Source organism: Salmo trutta, chromosome 6 (genome assembly GCF_901001165.1).
Source record: "Salmo trutta chromosome 6, fSalTru1.1, whole genome shotgun sequence".
Classification (NCBI taxonomy): Eukaryota; Metazoa; Chordata; class Actinopteri; order Salmoniformes; family Salmonidae; genus Salmo; species Salmo trutta.
In genome coordinates, this window is record NC_042962.1 from 26,368,943 (window position 1) to 26,391,125 (window position 22,183).

A 22,183-nucleotide genomic window follows, 5' to 3' on the forward strand; every position below is an offset into this window, starting at 1 on the left:
CCAGGTGAAGCTGGTTGTGAGAACCCTAAGAGCGTGCAAAGCTGTCAAAGGCAAAGGGTGGCTACTTTGAAGAAACTAAAATATATTTTGATTTGTTTAAGAGTTTTTTGGTTACTACATGATTCCATGTGTGTTATTTCATACTTTTGATGTCTTCACTATTATTCTACAATGTAGGAAATATTTAAAAAAAGAAAAACCCTTGAATGAGTGGATGTGTCCAAACTTTTAACTGGTACTGTGCATGTACATATGTACATATACAAAAATAGATGTAAAAAGGCTTCAAGCCATTCCTGTGGCATGGGCAATACTAAGGTGATTGTCAACTCTACACAGACTGAACAGAAATTTGGTCAACAGTATCATTTATGCATTTTAGACAATGCATTTGCTTCTATCCGACACTTGATAATATAATTACTCAAATTAACTTAGACGTACGATAAAATGGAATGTTGCAAGAGAATGGTCTTGACCTGCTGAACCCCTTTGCCCACTTCGGAAACATCATTAACCAGGTGGCAAGAAACAGAGATGACTGAACCACATTCGATTGTTCTGACCACACTCAAAACTATTTACATGGCCGAGGTCTGGCAAGAAGTAAAACCACTCTCACAGAAAAAGAAACAAATAAGTCCTTTCCCCAAAAATTGACAAGCTTTATGCCGACAGGTTGACAGTGAGCACTCAAAGATGTCCCCCCCAGGACATATACGGCATCTTCCATTATCGGCCTCATTGTGAACACAAAGGAAACACCAACATAAAGTGTCTTAATAGGGCATTGGGTCACCACGAGCCAGAACAGCTTCAATGCACCTTGGCATAGATTCTACAAGTGTCTGGAACTCTATTGGAGGGATGTGACACCATTCTTCCACGAGAAATTCCACTATTTTGTTGACGGTGGTAGAAAACACTGTCTCAGGCGCCGCTCCAGAATCTCCCATAAGCATGACTGAGATGGCCATGGCATAAGGTTTACATCGTTTTCATGCTCATCAAACAAATCAGTGACCACTTGTGCACTGTGGATGGGAGCATTGTCATCTTATGAGGGCAAAGCCATGGTTGCCAAAATAATAGCTTGCCCTGGATTTTTATTCATGACGCTAAGCATGATGGGTTGTTAAAGGCTTAATTAACTCTGGAACCAAACATGTGGAAGCACCTGCTTTCAATATCATTTGTATCCCTCATTTACTCAGGTGTTTCCATTACTTTGGCATTTACCTGTATAACTATTTCATGTAGACAGTACTTCAGAAATGTGTAGCACTTGAGAGATGGGATCCCACTTCAGTACTTCAAATACATGTGAAAATACTACATATTTAGTATTGACCAGAACAAATTGACCGGAACAAACAGTTCCAGTCAATTTACATAAAAATGTTTGGGAAGAGTTACATTTACATTCAGTACAGTACTTTGAAAGCATTTGGTACTACCATGTGTATTTTGGTTACATTTGGTTCCCCTCTGCCGCTAAGCTTGAGCCACCACAGCGGCCAAATAAGCACAGATGACTGGATGAAAACAAATTATTATAAGAACTGAAAAAAAAAAAAAAAAAAAACTGGCATTTTGCATATCTTTTCTCTGTCCAGAACAAACCACACAATCACAGACAGATTCCCACATCTCATCACGCCTCCACAAGACCGCTGTGACTGCTGACCTGTTAAGTACTGTGTTGTAATGACTACTGGTAAAACCACTGGACTCCACTACCTTATTAGCTTGATATCAGTCGGACATTGGAGCAGGTTGCGTCTTCTTTGCAATTGTTTGGAAACATAAAAATCTGACTCCTTCCGTACTAGCTAATGGAATGGCGATAAAAATGTAAGGCATCTATGTATTTATTTTACACAGCTTAGTATTTGATAGACTAAGAAGACACCTAAAGTCAAATATAAAACACTCATTTAATATTACACAAAAACAAATTTCCAAATTTGGTGTCTTAAAAAGTGCTCAGAGCTTAAGAGTGTCTGTTGAAATTACAGCTGTTTAAAACAAATAAGGCAACATCTACAACGTTCCTCAGTACAGTTATCGTCATAAGGCGCTTAGTGAGCTAAAAGAGCTAAACATAAAAAGAGAACAAAATCAAATAAAAGCTCAACATTTTAAATATATTGACTCAAGGAATGTATCCCATATGTAATCATCCACACATTCAATGTGAATCAGCGCACCCTTTCAGGGTTGAAAAATGTATCATTGTGTATTAAACAACTTACTATATATATATATATATATATATATATATATATATATATATATATATATATATATATATATAGATAGATAGATAGATATAGATATAGATAGATAGATATATATCTCTCTCTCTCTCTCATTGGAATAAACCTTGAAATTAGAAATCTATATAACACAATTGAATTTTAACCTCTCCTCCACTGATATTTAAAAAAATATGTCGCAATATATAACATGATGAATAAAATAAATATGCTGAACTGGTTGGAGCTTTCAGTCGGTATTCATCCCTAACGCCACAAAGTGCTCTGACCCCTAACCCCTTCCGATGACATGATGTGCCCCCTACTATAATGGGTCTCCATTTGCTGCTGTGTGTCATCATGAGACCACTTGTATGTTGTCATGAAAACGTTGAATCATTCATGGCATCCAATTGAACTCTGTCCAAGTGAATGAGATTGAAAGGGAACCAAGCCTGCATACGACATCTTCGTCCTTCGGTCACGTGTGGTTAAACCAATGGAAGCCAGGACCAGCAGAGCTCAATGATGGTCTGAAGGTCTGTCAATTGGGTATATAGGGTTTTCCCTTGGACAGGCTTCTCATTGGCTGGTAGATTGATTGGCAGGTTGGTTTGGCCACTGAGGGATGAATCCAGCAATAGCTAGGCATATGATGGTGTGGGTCACACAGGCATGTGCATCTCTGAGTACTCGTCATGGACCTCTCTCTCATCAAAGATGGGCTCTGCGTCATCAGAATCCAGCTGGGAGAGAACAGAGCAGAATGTTAGAGCAAGGCACTAGCTATACTGTTGATTAAGATTGATTGATTTTAATTAGGTAGATGAATTGTAAATATTTCTTCAAATGTACAGCATTTTATACAGGGTAAAAAGTCCATTACGCCAAGCCAGGCCTAAAACCCCCTGAAGAACAAGCAGATCAGACAGCCTCAAGTAGAAACTCCCTATGCTTTTCATATAATGTGCCATAAGGCCCTCTCCTCAAATGTCCTCAGAGTTTAGACAGTAGATGCATCTCAAATGGCAGCCTATTCCCTATATAGTGCATTACTTTTGACCGGGGCCCATAGGTTGAATGCTAGTGAATTGGCCTAAAGCTAGTGAATGGGCCTAGTGTGCCGCCGTGTGGGCTAACTTACACACTGCATCTCTCGAGTGGTGAAGATGCGTGACAGCAGAAACATCTTAACGGGCACGGTGAGGATGAGGACGAACGGGAAGGCCAGCGAAGCCACGGTGGACATGACGGCCCACAGCGACGCCAGACACACCAGCTGGATCAGTGTGTACAGGTGCATCCGCAGAGTTTTCACCTGGGGGGGACACAGTGACTATGGGTTAATGTGGTGGATTACCGTAATACTCATGAAATGGGACAATGAAAATCATGCATTTGATACAGTATAACACATACTGTATGTATACACAGTCTGGTATCCCATTGGGGTAAATAGCTTCTATGGGTTTATATAGTGGATTATAAAGGAAAGGCTCTCTTCGGTAGCATGGCTGATGGGACCCACGTGGTACACAGCAAAGGACAGCTGTGACCCACTGAGCTGTAATGGAAGGTGGCGGTGCTCGGGGGCTGTGTGTGGCTGTATGAGTTGTGTGTTTGTATGAGAAAAACACACAGGAGAAAATGCACCCCCGCCCCCTTCACTATCAACACATCGTGCCTGCAACATTAAATCAGCCACTCCAGATTCTGTAGTCAGGAAGACCGACTTTGGTATCAGGCAGACTAGCTAGTCGGTGGACCAGGGCCAAAAAGGTTTTGGGAACCAGCAAGACTCTCAGAGTAGGGGTTGCTGAACTAGAATCAGTTTAGCCTTTCAGATCGTAATGCATACGGACCAAGAGCCACTGCTCTACGTTTCTCTCTGTGACTGTCTGCCGTGGTCACCTTGCGGACGTAGGTGTGGTCTGGGTGGTACTTGGGGGGCATCAGCAGTAGCATCAGGCGCTCGGTGAACTGGATGCCGTTGAGTGACATCACGCCCATGTAGAGGAAGATGCCAAACAGCACAGCGATGGGGATCTGACGCAAGAGGTCTCCGATCACGATGGAAAGGCCTGGAGGACGAGGGAGGAAGAGTTTAAAGAAATGACTGAAAAGATGAGTGCATTTCAATACTCTTTTACAGTTGCCTCTTCTTTTAGTCTGATGTGAAATAACTAGAATGGGAAAAGCCAAGTCACCAGAAGCAAAGTCAGATATTTCGCTTGTATATTTTGTTTTTATCCTATGTTTTCAAATCACTAGAGAAGGGAGGAGCCAATGGGAGGAAGCTACGTAAAACTTTTTAGAAGCGCCAAACATCTTCCATTCCAGTCTATTCTACATCTAGCCGACAAGACACTCACCTACTAAGATGGCCACCAGCAACCCTGTGACCCGCTGCTCCTTGACCTCCTGGATGCGGGGCTTGTCACCTGGGGCGACCGCCTTGCTCATAACGGTGAGGGCGTTGGCGTGCGTGACGGAGCGCACGGTGGCGGCGGCCATCCAGGGCAAGCCGAACAGGGCCGAGGTGCCCCCTAACACCACGATCACCAGCAGGTCCAGGTGGAAGCCAGAACCCTTCACCAGCATCCGCTCCTTCTTACTCACTATCAGCCTGGGGAGGGAGGGAGGGAGGGAGGGAGGGAGGGAGGGAGTCTTCCATGCATGTCCTCACCACACTGTATATACCGTCTATTCACACCATGTATTTTAATTATGTTATTTTATTATTGTGTTACTTTAGTTTATTTGATAAATATTTTCTTAACCCTTCTTGAACTGCACTGTTGGTTAAGGGCTTGTAAGTAAGGATTTCACGGTAAGGTCTACACTTGTTGTGTTCGGCGCTTGTGACAAATAGTTGGATTTGTTTTGATTTTGATTTGAAAATCTGGGGAAAGAAGACCCTAGGGGATGAGAGGGAGGTGTGTGTGTGACACTGACTCACGTGGTGATCTGTGTCTCCATGAAGATGAGGATGAAGACCAGCAGGGCGGGCAGCATGCTGCCGAACATCATCCAGATGGGGAATGGGGTGTCCATGCCCAGGGGGTTGATCACCCAGCCACGCTTCTCAGGACTGGTCACAGAGAAGCCACTGGGCACGCTCAGTTTCTACACAAGGTCAGGGAGAAAGTGACATGAGTTATAGAGGGTAATGACATGACGTAATACGTCTTTAAAGAAACTGGTTCTATATCATTTCTCAATAAAACAGAAGTTAAGCTTAAATCGAGACAATTCAATTAACAAACGAATGGTCTTTGGAGTTCTTGTCATTGCAGTACTGCTCACCTGTGTGTAAGTGTCACGTATACTGTAGTCCACTAGGACCATGATGAGGATGGCTATGGGGACCCCGAAATCTCCAATGATCCTACGCAGCTGAACAACACAAAACCAGCATGAAGGGACACTAGGGAGGGACGTTCTGTGATTCGACAATAAACTCCAAAATAATTATGTTTAGTCTTATTAAGTTTGTATTAAATTGACATACATCCTGATAATGCTACTGTATCTTACCTTGCCGGGGAAGAAGGCACTGTTTTTGAACTTGCGCAGGTAGAATGCAATGAAGAAGGTTCCAGACATGAGCACCAGGGAGAGCAGTGCTGTGTTGGGTTCCCTCCAGACCTTCAACGGCACCACCGAAATGGTGCCGTTGCCAAGCAACAGCTCCAGGGGGCTATTCTCCATTGTGGAGTTCTCCGCCGTGCTGTTGTCAGAGGAACAGCGCTGCAGCGGGTGCTCCACGAAAATCTGCCCGGCGACACAGAAGAATGGTTCGCATTAAAGCACCGCTTCGCTGGCACGCACGCACACACAACCTCCCCCCGACCGAGATCACTTCAACACGACTTCAGAGAGATTAAAACTGACATTACCTTTAAGGTCCCCGCACAAACACGTTCTGAGAATAGAGATTAATTCATAGACAAATAATCCCTTCAAAGTCTTGTGTTGGCAAAGGTCTGAAAATAGTAACATTCCTGAAATCATAAGGCCGGATTATAGTCGGGCTTTCTGTCCCATTCACTTTGTTCTCGGATCAGGGCCACTCAATCACAAAATATGTACCTGTTAAAAGGAAAATACCACTCAAAAACTCTTTTGGTATTTTGTTTTATTAGTCCACTGTCGATACGGTCCCAAAATGTTTTGTATGTCAACAATCAAGTGTAAGATACAGAACTTAAAAAATACAGAATGTGTCACAGTAAGATGCATTTCGCATCATATTATGCAATGTATTATTTGGACCCCATGTTATGAGCACAGTCCAATCTAGAGCCAGATTTGATCCCCCCCCCCCCCCTCTACAATATCAAGTGCTTTTAGCATTAATAAGGGCACTAAATAGTTTCTATCAGTTTCAATACTATAGTCAACTGAACGCCAGGTTTACAGTACCTTGCCTATCTTGGAGAAGGTCTCGAAGATGAAGATGAGTGAGATGAGGCAGGAGAAGATCTCCTGGGTGAAGCGCGAGACAAAGCGAACCAGGAAACTGCCCTCCAAGGCCACCATCATCACCACGATGATGATGAGCCAGAAGCCGATCCACACCCGGCCCGTCAGGTATTCCACCCCGTTCCCCTTACAGAACTATATACATGAGCGAGAGAGCGAGGTTAGGACACAAGCAACTAGAGTAGTAGAGGGTGTGACAAGTTATGACACTGATGGAAGGTTTGTTACATGATTGTTACACACACCATCAACGGCAGGAAAATACAAAAGGGATTCTTAAGCAGTAGTTAAGAATGTCATCTCCGAATCCAGTTTGAGATAACTTACAGAGTAGAAGGCCTCTTCAAAGACGAGCAGGGGTCCAGAGAAGCCCACCACCAGGAGCGGCTGGGCCCCCAGGAGACAGAAGAGAATGCCCTGCAGCGCCGTGGCCACGATCAGCTCAGACACACCGATCAGACCCTCAGTCTTCTCACCTACCACAAGGCACACAGTCAAGAAACCGCACAGGCAACGTTCAGGAAACGACCTAAGAACATTATTTGAAAACATTAGTAAATAACATTCAATACAGCTCCAATGCCTGACTTAAACACATGCTAAGTGTCTGGTTGTGTGTTGGTTGGGGTGGATTGGTATCGGGTGGATTTGTAGTGTGGTTAGTTTTCCCATCCTGTTCATTGTTCCCCCTACTTAATGAACTTACACAGGGACAATGTACGTTCATCAACATTTCTGTTAATGTGCCAGAATTTGCTAGCCATCTTTAACCCCTGGGACTCACCCAGGAGGCCTCCGAAGGTGATAGCTGGGGAGAGGGCGGCGAAGTAAATGAAGATGACGGCCGCCGCGCACTGGGCGTTCAGCGCGTCCTTGAAGTCGCTCGCGTACTTTGGGTAGCGGCGCTTCACGTCCCGGATCAGGCCGCCGAAGGGGCGTCCCGTACGCTGCAGGGGGTCGTCTCCCGGCTTCCCGGGCGATAGAAGGGCCTCTGGAAGACATGAACACAGACCGTGTCAACATGGACTTCAATTTCAAATACTGCACTAGAGAAATGAAGTTGGTTTGAAAAAAAAAAGGAAACTTAAAACATTATCATCCAGGTAACGGTCTGAGATGCTGGGAAAGTTGCTAGGACATTTCTCTGTGATCAAAATGTCAGAATTCCCCCACCTTTCTCCTCCTGGCTTTTGGGCTCCTTAGCCAGCAAGGCTCCTTGCTCCTCCCTCTTGCGGAGCATCTCCTTCTGGAAGCGAGCGACTGAGTGGAGCAGCTCCTCGCCGCCCATCTCCGAGGGGGGCAGCACAATGCTGCAGTCCAGGAAGCCGTTGATGGCGTTGAGCAGGTCTTGACGGTCGTCCGCCAGGTAGGCTGACTCATGGAAGTGCTGCATGGAAGCGGAGGGAAACACACAACATAATAGGATTTATACTCATTATCCTGTGTGAGGTTTCAGAGGTAACAACAGTTAAACCAAATGAAACCATGAATGGAAACTGAAAACAGTGAAATTACAACACGGAAGGTTTTCTATTGCACTCTATCCATTGTCTTGGTCTGCTCTAAACTGGTCCCACGCTGACCTTGTCAGACATGAGTGTGGAGATGGAGCGTCCGATCTGGTGGTAGTCAATGTTGGTGCTGGAGGGTCCCAGCAGGACGAAGATGAACCTGACAGGCACGGGAACCTCCAGTACAGAGTCCAGCTCCTGCGCCTCCTGCAGCCGGACAAACGCCATGGTGGGCTGCTCCAGGAAGTCCACACTGCCTGGAAATAGGAACAGAGTATCTGGGAAACTGCAATATTTTACACTCCTGTTTCAGCCAGAATTTACTGGTTCGTTTTCAGTTAACAATGGGTACCATACGGTACCTTCTTGAAATAATTCAACACAATTCAACTCACCCACAAGGACAACAGTGGCCTCAGCGTTCTCTGGAATCTTCTCCAGCAGCTTGAGCTCATGCTTGGACTTGGACCTGTGCATGCCAATATTTGGAGTCGACTCCTTCTGTTTCAGAACACCAAATCAGAACGTAGTTAACGCAGGTCTCTGTCTAGCTGACCAACGGGAGACCTTAACCATTAAAAAGGGACTCAACCATGTACTGCTAGAAGATGCATATCTATCCAAATAAACATGTCTCCACCACAATGTTATTGCCTGCTCTCTCTGTCTGTCAAATAAGTTATCCAACCTAGATTCGCCACGGTAAACCACATAGTATCAATCAACCTGGAGCTGTAGGTACCTGCACGTCGTTCTTCTCCACGTCGACACGCGTCTCCTGCTCCGCCGAGCTGGCCGAGCCCATGAGGGGCTCTGTGACGGAGGGCTCTGGCAGGTGGATGTGGTTGGAGCTGTGGTGGTGCGGTAGCAGGCTGCCCAGGCTGGCCGCAGAGATGTTCCTGGGGAAGGGGTTGTGGCTGTGCTCCTTCTCGTCGCTCGGGTGACTGCGGGGAGAGGGAGGGAAAGGCACACAGAGATTGAGCAGGAGATACATCGCGTAAGAGAGGGCGAGGTGGGACCTACCAAGCAAGCGGGTGGCGTGGGGCACCAGGGGGACAGGCATGGAAAGTTCATCAGTGTGAATTAACATGCTGAACTAATAATGCCATTTCATCTATGAGATCAGAATGTTAGACGAACTCCAGCGATTTGTCTTATGTATCCTGTTGAAAAACAACAGCCAGAGTATAAATACAGTAATGTCCACACACTTAATTTGCTAAAACTACAGCAGTATTCCGTACTTCCATATTAAGAGATGAGATCGTCTTAAGACTCAAGAGTGTCTTTTTCACTAAGCTGTCCTAGACGATTTGCAGGTGTAGCGGTCGTGCTGTACCTGTGTTTGAGAAGCAGGGCTCGGAGCACGTTGGCGCGGTCCTCAGCCTTGATCTGGTCTGAGATGATCATCTGCTCCACCACCTGGTGGGCGATGCCAGGCAGAGTCTTCTGGTCCAGGTCCAACAACACCGCCCCTGGGTGGCAGAGGAGACACGGCACACTAGGGTCACTGCATTGAGGGCACACACAGATGTACACACACACTCTTTCTCTCCCTCTCCTCTCTCCCTCTCCTCCTCTCCTACCATGGGAGATGGTCTTGCGGAGCTCCAGCAGGCTGCGGAAGGAGAGCGAGGCCACGTGGGGTTTGCCCCAGCGATCCGTCTCCTCCTCCACGTCCTCCTCAAACTTGATCCAACGCGCTGTCTCCCGCCACTGCATTTCCTGGTTCTTATCCATGATCAGCTCGTTCAGCTCCACAAACACCTGAGAGGGAGAGATGGACGTTAAAGTGATAGTTCACCCAAATTACATATTGGTTTCCTTACCCTGTAAGCAGTCTATGCACAAGGTAAGACAGTAATCCTTTATTTTGTTTACCTGGCCAGTGACCACTGTCTCCAATTGCTAACTATGTAGCATGTTTGTCCAAAAACCAATGCAAGTCAATATCCATGATATTAGCATGTTCTGTGTAGATGCCCATCTAGGAGTCTGAAATGTTCAAACCAGCATCTCCTTTAAACACTTCAAACCAAGTTATTATTGAGCAAACTTGATTAGATTCAGTGAGGATCAGAATAACAGAACTATCAGGGGAAATTGTTTTCAATTAGCTTAAACGTGTCTAGATCGGCTTCGGTCATTGCTATCCGGGATCCTTGGGATGGCCCTACCCAGTTGAAATGTAAAATGGTTAAGGTAAGGGTTAAAGTTAGGCAAGGGTTCTATTTAAGGTTAGGCAAGGGTAGGGGTTAGGATTTAGGGTAGGGACGTCCCAAGGATCCCGGATAGCACTTTTTTGTCCATATTCTTCTGTTATTTTAGAATGAACGCTAGCTCTTCTCAGGATCATGCCGTTTCTTTAAAGACAGCCGACATCATAAGGAAGGGAAAGCATATCCAGAGAACCACGTGCCCATATGTGTTTATCTAGTTTCACTCTTCAAAATGTCAAGTGTGAAAGTAGTTGGCACCAGGCCTGGAACCTACTGACTTCTGAAAACCATGCAAAAATGCAGCAGACCTGGGTTCAATTACTATTTGAAATACTTTATTTGTGGTTGATTGAACATTCAAAATATTTTCAAATAGTAGTTGAACCCAGGTATACGGTGCATGTTGACGTCAAACAGAAACACACTCAACAGTGTTACTCGGTTATATTAGGAACACCCAATAAACAAGCATTGAAATTACCCTCAAAGTCAATACACTTCGCAAATATACGCCACGGACAGAAAATAGCCGAAGCAACTAGTAAATGCAACATTATTTCAGTCAAAACCATTTGAATGAGCACCACAGACGCTCCGTTGAGATTAAGTTCTTCCGAACATCCACAAACTGTGATGAGTAGAAATACAGTAGAATAGCAGAGACTCTGATGAGTAGAAATACAGTATCGCACCATTACAGCCTTATCACGTCACAACAGGCTGAGAGAAACTATGAGAAACTATGCTGGTGTGTTAGTGCGACCCAACTCACCTGTTTTAGTACCAAGCCAACAACATAACTGATGATTAGCGAGTGATCATACTGTCCCTACCCTCACGTGCAGACACACGGCGCTACATGCAAACCCACACTCCTGGAACCTGTGTCTGGCCGGCTAAGCCGCCTCACCTTCTGGGGCCGGGCCATATGGCCGGAGTAGTCCAATAGGACCATTCCGTCTGGCCGGGAGGCAGAACGGTACAGAACCACTGGCGGTAACGACTGGAAGGAGCGAGAGGGTGGGCTCAACACACTGACACAGACCCGCACACAGAGCAGGCGACCCTTACATCTCCCCACACACACACACTGTAGCTCGCACACACCCTCTACACTGTTGTTGGGGGCCTCTGTGTGTGTTATTAAAACATGGCTCCCTCCCTCAGGGAGCACCGGGTGTCTTGTTACCTGAACTCTTCGCTGCCTCTTTCTTTTGGATGTGTGAAAGAAAATAACTAATTCATTCATTTTTAATTGTGCTCTGCCCCCTCTCCTATCCATATAAGATACTGTAGGGGGGCTGCGCCCAAACAGAGAACGAGGGGGACATTTTTTTTGCTGTATTTTCCAGTTGATGGGGGGGTCAAGAAAACAATGAACCCTATTTACCTTTGTCTAAACTGAACAAAACATAGAAACTGGTCTCCAAAGAGAAACTTCACCTACACGTGTCCTGCATGGAATGTCTTAAAACAAGCAGCAACTTTACCTTCAAACCTTCATCCTTGCCAAAAACATCAGGAAATCCATGAATGAATAAAACCCAATCATACTATCTGAAATGAGGGACTGTGTGACACTGTTTCCCACACAAGCAAAGGAGTGGGTACTACTGCTCGTTTTTTCGGACGCTCACCTCATGTGGGGTCCGGTCCTTTTTTTGGCTACGTATGCTGGTCTCCTGGTGGTCCTTGCCGACGTGCACCACTTGGCCCTTGGTGCTCTTCCTGACCAGGTGTCTCCGTACCCCAGGGACATCCTCAAAACGATGGCCTGAGGAATGAAAGGTGAGAGATGGGAGAGGGGAGTGCAAAATCATCACCATCTATGGACAGGCATCGCAATAGAGGTTCATGATTGTCACTATATAATCATCTATCACGTATTGACATCCCCTTATTCTCTGTTTTGAATATGACTATGGTGGCGATTGTGATCCCAAACACTGACTAACAGTGGTCAGAAATCCGTTGTAGTGTTGTAGCTTTTTCCTCCAAACATTGATCTTCCTAACGGTGAGCACTTGGCTCTGGGATGACGTCCCCACCATCAGGTCAAATCTCAGAGTCCCACACTCAGAGGCCAGGCAGCTGCTTTTGTTCACCTGACCTTGCTGTGGGGTTGGGTTACCAGACTGGCCTCAAACGAAGGACAACCTGGACAAGGAGGCTGGATGGCAGAGAGTCTCTCAGGTATATCTGAGAGGGTAGGTGCAACGGGTGCGATGAGCCTGTTAGCGGTAGGAACCTTACCTTTATCAGTGGCCTCTTTCCCCATTTGAGAAACACCCTGGTCGTTGAGCACCTTCAACTCTGAAGGTTTGGAAAAATGACAGCATTTTCTCCTAATGAACAAGTTGTTCTGTTGGTCCTTTTAGGAAAACCCGGCTAGTGAAACTGGAAAGCAACAAAGTATAATCTTCTGTCATTTGAGCCTCTTGTTCATTGTCCAGGTTTTGCTGTAAGGTGTTGCTGTAACTTGTCCCGACTTCAACGCAATGTCCACTGGAACCGTTAGTCCTCCCTAGAGGCTCCACGATGTGTCTGACTCCTGGTGCATGCATGAGTGTCTGGGCAGACCCAGAGTGGGACTGGGCCTAACTGGATAAGACTCTTAAAGGAGAGGAGCTTGGAGATGGGCGCAGTGCTGGCATAAAGCTGGCACGGGTATGAGGAACAGTCACCTCTACCGTCTCAAGATCCAGTCCTTGCGTGTCCAGGACTGGAGCTCGAAGAAAAGCGGGAAAAAAAGTTGCCATTCCTTGACCACCACCTGACCTGGTTGAGGTAGAAACCGCCCGAGCGCATTAGCTAGCGGAAGTGCTAACAACCGGAGGGATGAACAAAAAGGGGAAGGAGACAATGATCTAATCATTCCAATCATTGAGCAGCAGCCAGCCGTGAAGGCACTTTCCCAGGCTGCTTTGCAGTTCTGGGAAGAAAATAAAAGATCATAGAAAGAGGAATTAAAAAATACCCAAATAAAATGCGTCACCTATGCCATTTTCTGACCATTCTGAAACTTGAAGGGTTTATGACTTGTAATGTAATAGGATCTCTATGCTCTGATGCTGAGAGGACAAATTAGAGGCCAAAGGCCACACTATCTAGGTCACGTAGCCCCATGATGGCACTGGACCTACATCAGATCATCTCCATGCATCTCATCAGCTTCCCTCTCATGTTGTTCTTTCAGATGACTTAGCTCTTCCCCATTGTTTTATTGGCACTAATGACTCAGGACTTGTGAACCAGAAGGGCAGCTTTCTCAATTAGCCACCAGGTTGGCTTGGGTCTGGTTCCAAGGGCCTCAGCTGACAGCGGGAACAGGCTAATTTAATTAAGAGGACTTCGCTTCTGTTCTGTTCCTGTCCGCCACACTCTGATAAGCTGCCGCTGTCTGCTGAGGGGTCGACCCCCCCCGATGTAAATCACCGCTGGTGCCCCTGGAGCTGGGGACGTCACAGGGCAACGGGGGGCCACACTGACTCATAGTGCCCCTCATTAATGTACCCCTGTGTGCCCCCCTCTCTTTCTCTGTTCTGAGCATTCCGACCTTCAGTGGAGCCAAAGACTGTTCTTCCACTCTAATCACAGTGCTCAGCTGGAAGGGTAATAATGTGGGATATCAAACAAGCCGAATTGCACGCACGCACACACACACACACACACACACACACACACACACCCGTCTTTAAAAGTAAATCTGGCAGAGCAGATGACTGCAGCACTCCAAGGTCTAGGAGAGTTTAGAGTACTGGGCTTCTGAACAAATCTCCCAATGGACAAAACAGCCTGTAAATGTACAAGAAGTTTGAACATAACAAAGAGAGAACCAACATGTCTTCTGAATTGAATGATACATACAATAAAGTAAGCACTAAATTATTGCTTCAGTTCAGTCGACAACAAATGAATGGCTGAACATGTAGGGGCTGTTTCCCGGACACAGATTAAGCCCAAACCTGGACTAAGAAGCATTTTCAATGGAGATTCTTTTTAGTCCATGATTAGGCTTAATCTGTAAACCGGGCCGAAATGTCTAAGGTGATGTTTTTCCATTTCCCCAGACTCACTCTTAATGCCGTCCAAGTCGGCCGAGGCCAGGGTCTGCGCCTCACTCTCATCCGTGGGGATGCGATGGTACTTGGCCTGCTCGGCGCCAGTCATGTTACCCGTACGCCGGCGGTCCTGCAGGTCGTAGCTGCGGCTGGCTATGCGGGTCAGAGAGGCGGGGTCAGATGGGTCACTGCTGGACAAGGTTGGACAGGGCTTTCTGGGAGAGGAGAGAGACAGAACAGGGTTAATACCTTTAAGGTCAATAAAAGACTTGAGCCTGAGTGTAGTACTAAGAAAGCAAGCTAGATCTACGCAGGCTTTTATAAAGCTAGCCAGCTTCAGTTAGCTTCACATTCCAGATCAGGCTTCATCCGTACTACGATGGTAGATATTGCTCGTCCACCTCCCTCCAACTCTAGCAGGCATCTAACGCCGAACTCTTCATTGAGACAATGCTGAAACATCAATCCACGGGTGAGTCAGTGCCACATTTTAATTTGTGCCAAAATCGAAATGAAATAAAAAGTTCTCTGGCAAATTCAGCAGGTTATGGTATGAAATAGGCTTTTAAATGTGCGGTCTTTAAAATGATGATTTATCATTAATTCAGTCTTCGGTGAGCTTTCGTGTGCTTATCAATGCAAGAGCACCTTTTTTCCCCCCACTCATAGCACTCCTTCGATCTGTGGAATAGCTCATTGCATTGTGATCATAGACATAATCCATTAGGGTTTTGGAACCTCGAACCATGGCAATTTGACTGTTAAACTCACAGGTACACTAGCAATGGCTTCCAAAATTGTGTAGCTCAACTCAAAAAGGAGATCAGGTTTCTTTTTAGTATTTATTTCATTCACGGTAGGTATACAGACAAAGTTTCGGCCTAAGCCTTCGACAGTGTCATTGACTTGAATGGGAACTGCCATCTATGGATTATACTGTGTGTCTATGGTTGGTTGCGGCTGTCAGTTAGCCCGCTAACAAATTTAAAAACACAATTGCGCGAAATGTACAGTTCAGAAAGCAAAATGCTGTCATTACTAATATGACAGACATTTTTTAACACACAAAAGTACATTTGATTAATAAAATATTTAAAAATCAGTAGTCTTCCTCAAATGAAGGGTATGATGACACAATCTTTGCGAGAGGGAGAGAATCGGTTTTCATTGGTCCTCAACTCGTGGCTCAGACACTTCAGAATAAAATGGAGTTAGCCCTGAATTATCCTGCCCCGGAGCAGGTTAGTTCTGAAGGATATGTTGCCATAGAAATGTACCTGGCTAAAAGGTGCGCCATTTTTGTGGTACCGGTTATCCCAAGTTGATCTCAGAGTTGACCAAAGTTACCTCGCCAACTCCTCAAACTTGAATCGTAGTAAAGGGCTCTGAAGTGGGCTACACAACTTAACTCATTTTTTAATTTAGGGGCCAATAGATTTTCTAAGATAAGAGGAGAACGGTTTGTTGGTCTCCCTCAACATTCCTTGGAACCAACATACAGGAAGCCAATTTCACAGGAGAAGAAAAAAAAATCAGGTGCACTAAATCATCCTAAAAATGTCATGATAAACTAAGGAGTGAAGATGCACAATTAGAATTTGTCAGTCCAGCAGACAGATCATTCCCAAAACCGACAAACACTCACCTAAAGACGTCAAACTGTCTCTTAAGCGGTTTATGGTTGTTTCAGAAAAAAAACATTGGGAGTTACTTTCCCCAACTATATTCAGAAATTCCCTCCGCGGTCAGAATAATCCACTTGTTTGACATCTCTATCTTCCAATGTATAGGATTGCAGTTGTAGTAGTACTATTATGAGGAAGTCCACACAGAGCGAAACTTCGGCAGACTGGAGAAAGGAGAAGAAAGGACACAGCACTAATGTGTCCTGAGACTAAATACCATAGGTGGAGGGAGGGAGAGGTGTGTTAGTAGGAAGGGTCAGTGTTATGTTCTCTATGGAGACAGTCAGACAGGTGAAATATGGCTCTGTGTTGTTGCAAGGGGATGAATCGTGTCCTATTAGAGCAGAACCCTGCAGGCTGCTTGGATGCCGGGAACATGGTAACGTACAGTGTGTGCCGGCCGGCCTGGGTGAGACCACACACACACGCACGCACACACACCACACCACCTCTCTCATCCATTGAGTGACTGAGAACGCCTCAGAGCAAGCAGTATCAGGCTAAGTGCTACAAAAGAGTCCTTGTCGTGTTGTGACGCAAAGCAGGGTGACACTTCAACTGGCAAAAATGATCTCACCCAATCGACTCATTATGGTAATAATGAAATAAAAATATAGGTGTATTCAGAGAGGTGTACTCACTCGGTGGAGGCGGCATCTTCAGGTTCGCTGCCCACGGCAGGCTGAGGCACAACCTCCATCCCTCGGGCAGGGTGGGGGCTGTCTGTGGTAGGTGTGGCCAGGCGATCTTCATCTGACAGAAAGAACTATGGAGGGAGTGAGGGCACACATGACATGAGTGTTCTGTATATTCAACATACTATTGAAAATAACTGCAATAGGGTTTATGGTAAAGGAAAAAAACAAACAATACAAATATGTAGAAAATGAATCGACTTAAAATCATTCAGAGTGATTCCTCACAAAACCTAGACAACAACAAAAAAATAACCACATTTTGGGGGGATTTTCACAAAATGTTGTCGTCATCAGAGAGCGGCACATGCTGAACGAGAAAGCTTGGTTTATTGTTTTGGTAAAGTTGAGTGTTTCCTGCCTATGACTATTTCATTGGCAAAGTGGGAAAACTGTGAGCCACCATATTCATGCATAAAATACCTAATAACGAAAGAAAAGCATTGTAATTTTGAATTCTGTAAAGTTATTCCGGGAGAGGTGGAAAAATGATTGTTGTCCATCAATAATGAGAAACCACCTGGTTTGGACAAGTTAGATGGAAAGCTACTGAGGATGGTAGCAGACTACATTGCCCCTCCTGTTTGTCATATCTTTAATCTGAGCCTGGAGAAAAGTGTTTGTCTTCAGACCTGGAGGGACGCTAAAGTCATTCCACTACCAAAGAATGGTAAACGTGCCCTTTACCGGTTCTAACAGCTGACCAATCAGCTGAGCAAACGTTTAGAAAAAGGTTGATTGACCAGGTACAACGCCATTTCTCTGTGAACAAATTAACAACAGACTTTCAGCATGCTTACAGAGAAGGGCACTCAACATGTACTGCACTGACACAAAGGACTGGTGATTGGCTGAAATAAATGGATAATAAGACAGTGGGAGCTTTATTGTTAGACTTCAGTGCAGCCGTTGAGATTATTGGCCGGAAAAATGTATGTGTTATGGTTTTACATCCCTCTGCCATATCATGGGACGAGAGCCATCTATCTAATAGAACACAGAGGATTTTCTTTAAAACGGTAGCTTCTCTAATGTTAAACGTAAAGTGTGGTATTTTGCGAGGCGGCACTTGGCCCTTCACTGTTCTCTATTTTTACTAATTATCTACCACTAGCATTAAACAAAGCCTGTGTGTCTATGTAGTCCGATGATTCAACGTTATACACGTCAGCAACCGCAGCTAGTGAAATCCCTGCAACCCTAAACAAAGAGTTGTAGTCCGTTTTGGATTGGGTGGCTAGTAACAAAAAGGTCCTGGACATATCTAAAACTGAAAGCATTGTATTTGGTACAAATCATTCCCTAAGTTCTAGACTCAGCAGAATCTGGTAATGAATGATGTGGCTGTTTTGAGGAGACTAAACTCCTTGGTGTCAACTTAGACTGTAAATTGTGCAGGTATATTGATTAAATTGTTGCAAAGAGGGGAGAGGTATGTCTGTGATAAAGTGACGCTCAGCATTTTTAAACACCACAGTCGATGAAACAAATCCTGCAGGCTTTAGTTTAATCTAATATCGACTATCGCCCAGCGATATGGTCAAGTGCTGCATAGAAGGACCTAGAAAAGCTGCAGCTGGCCCAGAACAGAGCAGCAAGTCTTGCCCTTCAATGTACACAGAGGGCTAATGTCAACAGTCTGCACGTCAGTCTCTCTTGGGTCAAAGTAGAGGAGAGATTGACAGCATCAATTCTTGTTTGAGAGAAATATTCAAAATTGCCTGTATAATCAACTTATATATAGCTCTGACAGACATACTTACCCCTCCAGACATGATCCCAGGGTTTTTTTCATAGTTCCCAGGTAGAGAAAAAAAAATCTAGAAAACGTACAGTATTATATAGAGCCATTAACCCATGGCACTCCCATCTCATATAGTGCACGTAAACAGTAAACCGGATTTAAAAAAACAAACAAAGCAACACCTCACGCCACAATGCCTCTCCCCCATGTGACCAAATGTTTATAAATATAAAAGTCTAATGTCTATGTTTTAAATGTATGTAAATTGTCTTTGTCTGTAATGTATTTTTAGTTACGTGTAGGAGCCCAGGAAGACAAGCTGTCGCCATTGGCGTCGGCTAATGAGAATCCTAATAAAATAAACTAAATAAGAGAATAATCAAACTCAAAATGGTATAAATTTCAACTCTGTATCTGACATGGTACAGATGTCCTTTTTTTTCCCTGCTGCCCATAACCATGTGTGATTTGTTTAACACTACCAAGAAACACTGACCGACCCCGAGTTAGCCCACTGCAGTAAAAGGTTATTAAAGGAAACATGGGTGAGGCCAAAATGTCATAAATATGCCAACTTTGATCAATTATTTTAGATAAAAAAATCAAAAATACATGTCAACAAGCCTTCCTCCAAAGGACTATTTTATGGACTACATTTCGTAAAAACATCCCAAAAATCATGGTCTTTCTTTCGTCAGGGTTTCGTGAGGATTCACACTCTTGAGCATTTCTTTTATATTTCTAGAATAAAAGAAAGCTTCATCTGAGAAAAGCTTGGGGCTGACGGCTTGGACAACTAATGTTGTACGCATATCACACCATCACAGGTCAAAACCGGTCATGTGTGGCAGAACACAACAGTTGTCAGTGTTATAACAGTGTAACCCCAAACCAGTTAAATAATTAATTAAGCTTGTGTTTAAATATTCATAGAGGAAAATATGATAATGCTGACAGGGATTCGATCTATTGAACCACAGCCACACTGCAAAAAAACAAAACATGTCAGTGTCCCAAATGGCACCCTATTCCCTTTATAGTGCACTACATTTTTACCAGGGCCTTGGTCAAAAGTAGTGCACTAAATAGGGAATAAGGTGTCATTTGGCACGCAGACCCAGTATCAGTGGTGTAAGATATGCATATTGCCTTACGCCAGGGTTTCCCAAACTGGGTCCTGGGGCCACACCTGGATACATGTTTTGGTTTTTGCCCTAGCACTACACAGATTCAAATAATCCATGCTTGATGACTTGTTTAATTGAATCAGTTGTGTAGTGCTAAAACAAAACGTACAACCAGGGGGGGCCCCAGAACCGAGTTTGGGGAACCCTGCCTTACGCTAAGCCACCTTTGGTTCATGTTTTAAAAAAAACAACAACTGACAGACAACTGAAGTGACTGTTAAAGCGCATTTGAAAACATGAAAGATGTGTCATTACATGTACGTCTTCTTTGACGGTGTCACAATCTGTCTCAGAGAGATGGATGAGGCTCTCTCCACCCTCTTCCTCATCCTCTTCCTCATCTTCTCCTTCCTCAATGGCGGTGTTGCTTGTTGGGCCAGAACTGTCCTTGCGCTCCCTTTCCTTCTTTTTCTTCTTGCCGCTCTTCTTCCTCCTCCCATCGGAGGGCAGCTTGGACAGGGGGTGGTGGATGTGGTGCGAGGAGTGACGGTGGTCTGCAGGAGGAAAATGGTTAGCAGATCAAACATTTTGTGCGGTCTTCAGAGAGGGACTTATTTTATTAGTAAATCAACGGTTTATATTTACGATTCACAAAAATGAAGGTACTCCGCTCCACAATTTCTGCAAAAGTATGTAAGCCACCTACGTATGTGTGCAAGTTGTGTGAATAATTGTGTGTGTCTGCTTACATTCAAAGTCCTCCTCGTTGTAGGTGCGGTGCTGCTCGTCGGGGACCCTGGGGGCGGAGCTGAGGATCTGCTGAAAGCGCTGGACCCCCAGGGATTTGTTCAGGTCCCCTTCATCCTCCTCAACTGCTCCTCGCATGGACGAGGCTGACGGCGCCTCCGGCTGAGAGAGGAAGAGAGGCAGGACAGGGTCAATTCAGATCAGTCAGGGAAAACAGGGAAAGGCATTGGCTTCATCTCAATTAATCTTTCTGTGATTCCTCGACTCCTTTTAATTGTATTGGAGGAGAAGGTCCAAGATCCCTCCCCTCGAACCTTGTTCTCCAATGGGTTTTGAGAAGGACGCAAGGAATCAAGGGAAGACTAATTGAGAAAGAACCATGATGTTGTAGGCCCCATTCAGAAACAACCCCTAAACCCACAGTAAATTTGAACGGTTTGGATAGACGTAAATCAGTATGGCGAAAATGTAATAAAGTCCTCTAAAGGTTAAGTTAAAGCTACAACTATATTGCTAATACTTATCGAATTCTTTCAGATCAACATGGAGTGCCAAGGTCCTTTTTCCTGGACTGGGCCATTGTCGGCGATCCATTTATTCAGATTTGCTCTGTGAGGTTGTTCGCCGACTTCATTCATCCCTATTCCCCATGTCAAAGCCATGCAGCTCGAACCCAACTGACAATGAAGGAAGTGCTAGTCATCCCACAGAAAAAAATCCACTGAAAGGACAAGCGCTTGGTCTCTGAACACTACAACAGCCTCAAATTAAAACAGTGATTACACTACAAGCTCTGATCAATGACTTGGACAGGGTAGTGCTTTAGATGGTCGTGGATGGTGGAGTGATCCCGGGGACATCCCGGGGAGTTAAGTCCTGACTCGAATGATCAACTACACTGAACAAAAATCTATATTTTTTAAACGCAACATGCTAAAAATGTCAAGGATTCATATAAGGAAACCATTCAATTGAAATAAAATTCATTAGGCCCTAATCTATGGATTTCACAAGATATGCATTTGTTGGTCACAAAAAAAAGTAGGGGCGTAGATCAGAACACCAGTTAGCATCTGGTGTGACCACTTGCCTCATGCAGCGTGCCACATCTCCTTCGCATAGAGTTTATCAGGCTGTTGATTGTGGCCTGTGGAATGTTGTCCCACTCCTCTTCAATGGCTGTGTGAAGTTGCTGGATAATGGCGGGGACTGGAACACGCTGTTGTACACGTCGCTCCAGAGCATCCAAACATGCTCAAATCGGTATGCAGGCCATGGAAGAACTGGGATTGTGTACAGATCCTTGCGACATGGGGCTGTGCATTATCATGCTGAAACATGAGGTGATGGCGGCAGATGAACGGCATGACAATGGGCCTCAGGATCTTGTCTGGGCATCTCTGTGCATTCAAAATTGCCATCGATAAAATGCAATTGTGTTTGTTTACCGTAGCTTATGCCTGCCCGACACCATGGTGCACTCGGTTCACAACATTGACATCAGCAAACCGCTCACCCACACAACGCCATACACTCAGTCTGCCATCTGCCCGGTACAGTTGAAACCGTGATTCATCTGCGAAGAGCACACTTCTCCAGTGTGCCAGTAGTGGCCATCGAAAGGTGAGCATTTGCCCACTGATGTCGGTTA

The 22,183-nt window shown here is 45.0% G+C and overlaps 1 protein-coding gene across 5 annotated transcripts in view; it reads right to left on the reverse strand.

Annotated features, from left to right (window-relative positions):
• Nucleotides 1-2,356: 2,356 nt before the first annotated feature.
• The window catches only part of LOC115195749 (anion exchange protein 2), a 46,672-nt gene continuing 26,845 nt past the window's right edge, over nucleotides 2,357-22,183 (reverse strand). For all 5 annotated transcript variants that reach the window (XM_029755952.1, XM_029755953.1, XM_029755951.1 and 2 more), the window contains 21 exons: nucleotides 20,535-20,694; nucleotides 20,101-20,339; nucleotides 16,861-16,985; nucleotides 14,550-14,749; nucleotides 12,111-12,247; nucleotides 9,841-10,021; nucleotides 9,594-9,729; nucleotides 8,997-9,198; nucleotides 8,650-8,755; nucleotides 8,327-8,511; nucleotides 7,917-8,130; nucleotides 7,528-7,734; nucleotides 7,071-7,219; nucleotides 6,684-6,878; nucleotides 5,796-6,032; nucleotides 5,565-5,654; nucleotides 5,218-5,384; nucleotides 4,631-4,884; nucleotides 4,170-4,339; nucleotides 3,403-3,576; nucleotides 2,357-3,004 (listed from right to left, as the gene is read on the reverse strand). In XM_029755952.1, the coding sequence (XP_029611812.1) occupies nucleotides 2,924-3,004; nucleotides 3,403-3,576; nucleotides 4,170-4,339; nucleotides 4,631-4,884; nucleotides 5,218-5,384; nucleotides 5,565-5,654; nucleotides 5,796-6,032; nucleotides 6,684-6,878; nucleotides 7,071-7,219; nucleotides 7,528-7,734; nucleotides 7,917-8,130; nucleotides 8,327-8,511; nucleotides 8,650-8,755; nucleotides 8,997-9,198; nucleotides 9,594-9,729; nucleotides 9,841-10,021; nucleotides 12,111-12,247; nucleotides 14,550-14,749; nucleotides 16,861-16,985; nucleotides 20,101-20,339; nucleotides 20,535-20,694 (3,609 nt within the window). In that variant the 3' untranslated portion in view covers nucleotides 2,357-2,923. The remainder of the gene's footprint in view (nucleotides 3,005-3,402; nucleotides 3,577-4,169; nucleotides 4,340-4,630; nucleotides 4,885-5,217; nucleotides 5,385-5,564; nucleotides 5,655-5,795; nucleotides 6,033-6,683; nucleotides 6,879-7,070; nucleotides 7,220-7,527; nucleotides 7,735-7,916; nucleotides 8,131-8,326; nucleotides 8,512-8,649; nucleotides 8,756-8,996; nucleotides 9,199-9,593; nucleotides 9,730-9,840; nucleotides 10,022-12,110; nucleotides 12,248-14,549; nucleotides 14,750-16,860; nucleotides 16,986-20,100; nucleotides 20,340-20,534; nucleotides 20,695-22,183) is intronic.